Source organism: Pteropus vampyrus, unplaced genomic scaffold (genome assembly GCF_000151845.1).
Source record: "Pteropus vampyrus isolate Shadow unplaced genomic scaffold, Pvam_2.0 Scaffold6279, whole genome shotgun sequence".
NCBI classification, from domain to species: Eukaryota; Metazoa; Chordata; class Mammalia; order Chiroptera; family Pteropodidae; genus Pteropus; species Pteropus vampyrus.
Genome location: NW_011895060.1, coordinates 1 through 1,902, shown reverse-complemented (window position 1 = coordinate 1,902; position 1,902 = coordinate 1). Strand labels below are relative to the sequence as shown.

At 63.0% G+C, this 1,902-nt stretch overlaps 1 protein-coding gene across 2 annotated transcripts; it reads right to left on the bottom strand.

The window, feature by feature from the left end:
* Positions 1 to 6: 6 nt before the first annotated feature.
* LOC105310566 (CLK4-associating serine/arginine rich protein-like) lies at positions 7 to 1,896 on the bottom strand. 2 transcript variants are annotated; one of them, XM_023526772.1, is made up of 2 exons: positions 1,010 to 1,896; positions 7 to 165 (listed from the first exon to the last, which is right to left on the bottom strand). In XM_023526772.1, the coding sequence occupies exons 1-2, from the start codon at positions 1,343 to 1,345 to the stop codon at positions 139 to 141; spliced, it is 363 nt and encodes a 120-aa protein (XP_023382540.1). In that variant the 5' UTR covers positions 1,346 to 1,896; the 3' UTR covers positions 7 to 138. The 2 variants fall into 2 exon arrangements, with proteins under 2 accessions (XP_023382540.1, XP_011385025.1); XM_011386723.2 differs by having other exon boundaries at positions 9 to 165; positions 994 to 1,896.
* Between the last annotated feature and the right edge of the window lie 6 nt (positions 1,897 to 1,902).

Sequence of the window (1,902 nt, the reverse complement as noted above, 5' to 3'; positions counted from 1 at the left end):
GTTAGTACCAAGGGTAAGACCAGAGATGCCAGGTCCAGCATGGGTAGGGGTGTCGCCAGAGGCCTCACCTGACAAAGTCGCCATCAGCCATGCCATAGGTCGTGGCCTGTTTGTTAAGATCTGCCACCTGCTCCTGGTTCAGTTCGTCCACATCCACCTCCACGTCTGCACCAAGAGAAAGGCTGTCAGGGGTCGAAGCCGAGCCAGAGGAGGGGGAATAGGGGTAGTACCCCGGGAGGTGGGGACGGGGGCCGCCCACCGGACGGGAGGCCTCAGGAGGGAGGGCACGAGTCAGCTCATCTCAGCGTCCCCAGCCCGGCACAGGGCTTGGCCAGGAGTGGACATAATAAATGGTGGGGGTGGGGGTGGGCAGGTGATGTGACAGATGAGGGCCTGAGCAAGCCGTGGAATGGATGAGCAAGATGTGTGGAGGGAGTGAGGGAGGAGGGAGGAGTGACCGGGGGACTGACAGGGAAGGTGGAGGCAGAGGTGTGGGTCACGAGCGTTTAGGAGCTGGATGCACGATGTGGAAATGGAAGTGGGCCGGATGCTTCCCACATGGGCAGGTCACCGGCCGGCAGAGAGTGCTGGGGGGAGGGGGCGAGGGAGACGGTGCATGGTGGGATCGACAGGTACTGAGGCAGGCAAACGGCAGGGTGGGTGAGGGATGGCTCCGTAACTGGACCAACGCTTGTTTTCGAGAAGAGAGAAAGGGGAGGGAGAGACAGAGGCTGACCCAAGCAGAAGAGATCGGAGCCAGAACCTAGGTGGGGACAGTCTCATAAAGCGGTGTCCTAGAAACGAGAAAGGAGAGCGCAAGGGAGCGGGAGCACATGGTGAGACAGGGAGGACAGCAGGGGCTGGCGGGCCCTGGAGCAGGGGAGGGAGAGACGGGGCTCATGAGCACTAGGCACCCCACAGAGGGTGAGGGACGAGACACGAAAACGATGCCCAGGGACTGCGGGGGTGGGGAGGGCAGAGAGGGGACCCCACCGATGTCGGGGATGACCTCATCTTCATCCGAGTTGCTCTCCTCCTCAGCTGGGGACTCCTCCTCCTCTGGCTTCTCCGCCACCTTCTCCACCTCGGCCACTGTGCTGTCCTCGTAGGTGTAGCCAATGGAAGCCTTCTTCTCCGCCAGCCTGGGACGGGGGAGCCCATGAGCCGCGGCAGTGCCCAGGGGCAAGGACGCTGCACACCAGCCCTCGAGGTCCACGGTGGCACGGCGAGCGTCTCGCCTCGAGGCCCTAGTCCTTGTCGTATGCTCCCTCAGCCTGGACCCCGTGAGCCCCTCCCAGCAGCTTCTCCGCCTTCCTCCAGGCCCAGCTCCAGTGCCATCTCTCATGAAGCCCTCCCCTAGGTGGGGCCGAGCCCCGTCCCGAACGCTGCAGCCCAACCCGTGTTGGGGCCTTACTGTTGGTGACAGGTCAGTCTCCCTCCACCTGACTGAGTCCCATGAGAGCAGGACCCAGAGTTATCTTGGGTTACACTGTGGCTAAGCTTTGCCCACAAAGCTTGGAATGGTATGGAGGCCTAGTGCGTGTCTGCTGCTGAATGTGGTCAACACTCCCTGATGCGCCCCCCGTGCCAGCCTCGTCCTGAAAGTGGGCTCGTGGATAAGAACCAGTTGCGCCCGTGAAAACTCTTCCAGGGACAGAAGCAGCAAGCATCGGTTTCGCAAAGGGGCAAGGCTTGCTGGCAGCAGGAGAGAGCCAGGTATCCAGGATGATGTGGACCCGTTGGGACGCAGCTACGGGGAAGGCCACCCCGGGGGAGAGGCACAGCACGTGCGAAGGCAGCGGGAGACCAGACACAGCCAGACGGGGTGGGGAGAGAAGCGAGACGGCCTGCCTGCTGCTCCTCCCAGGCGGCAGCAGGGGCTCTCCCCTCTCCCCTACCCCG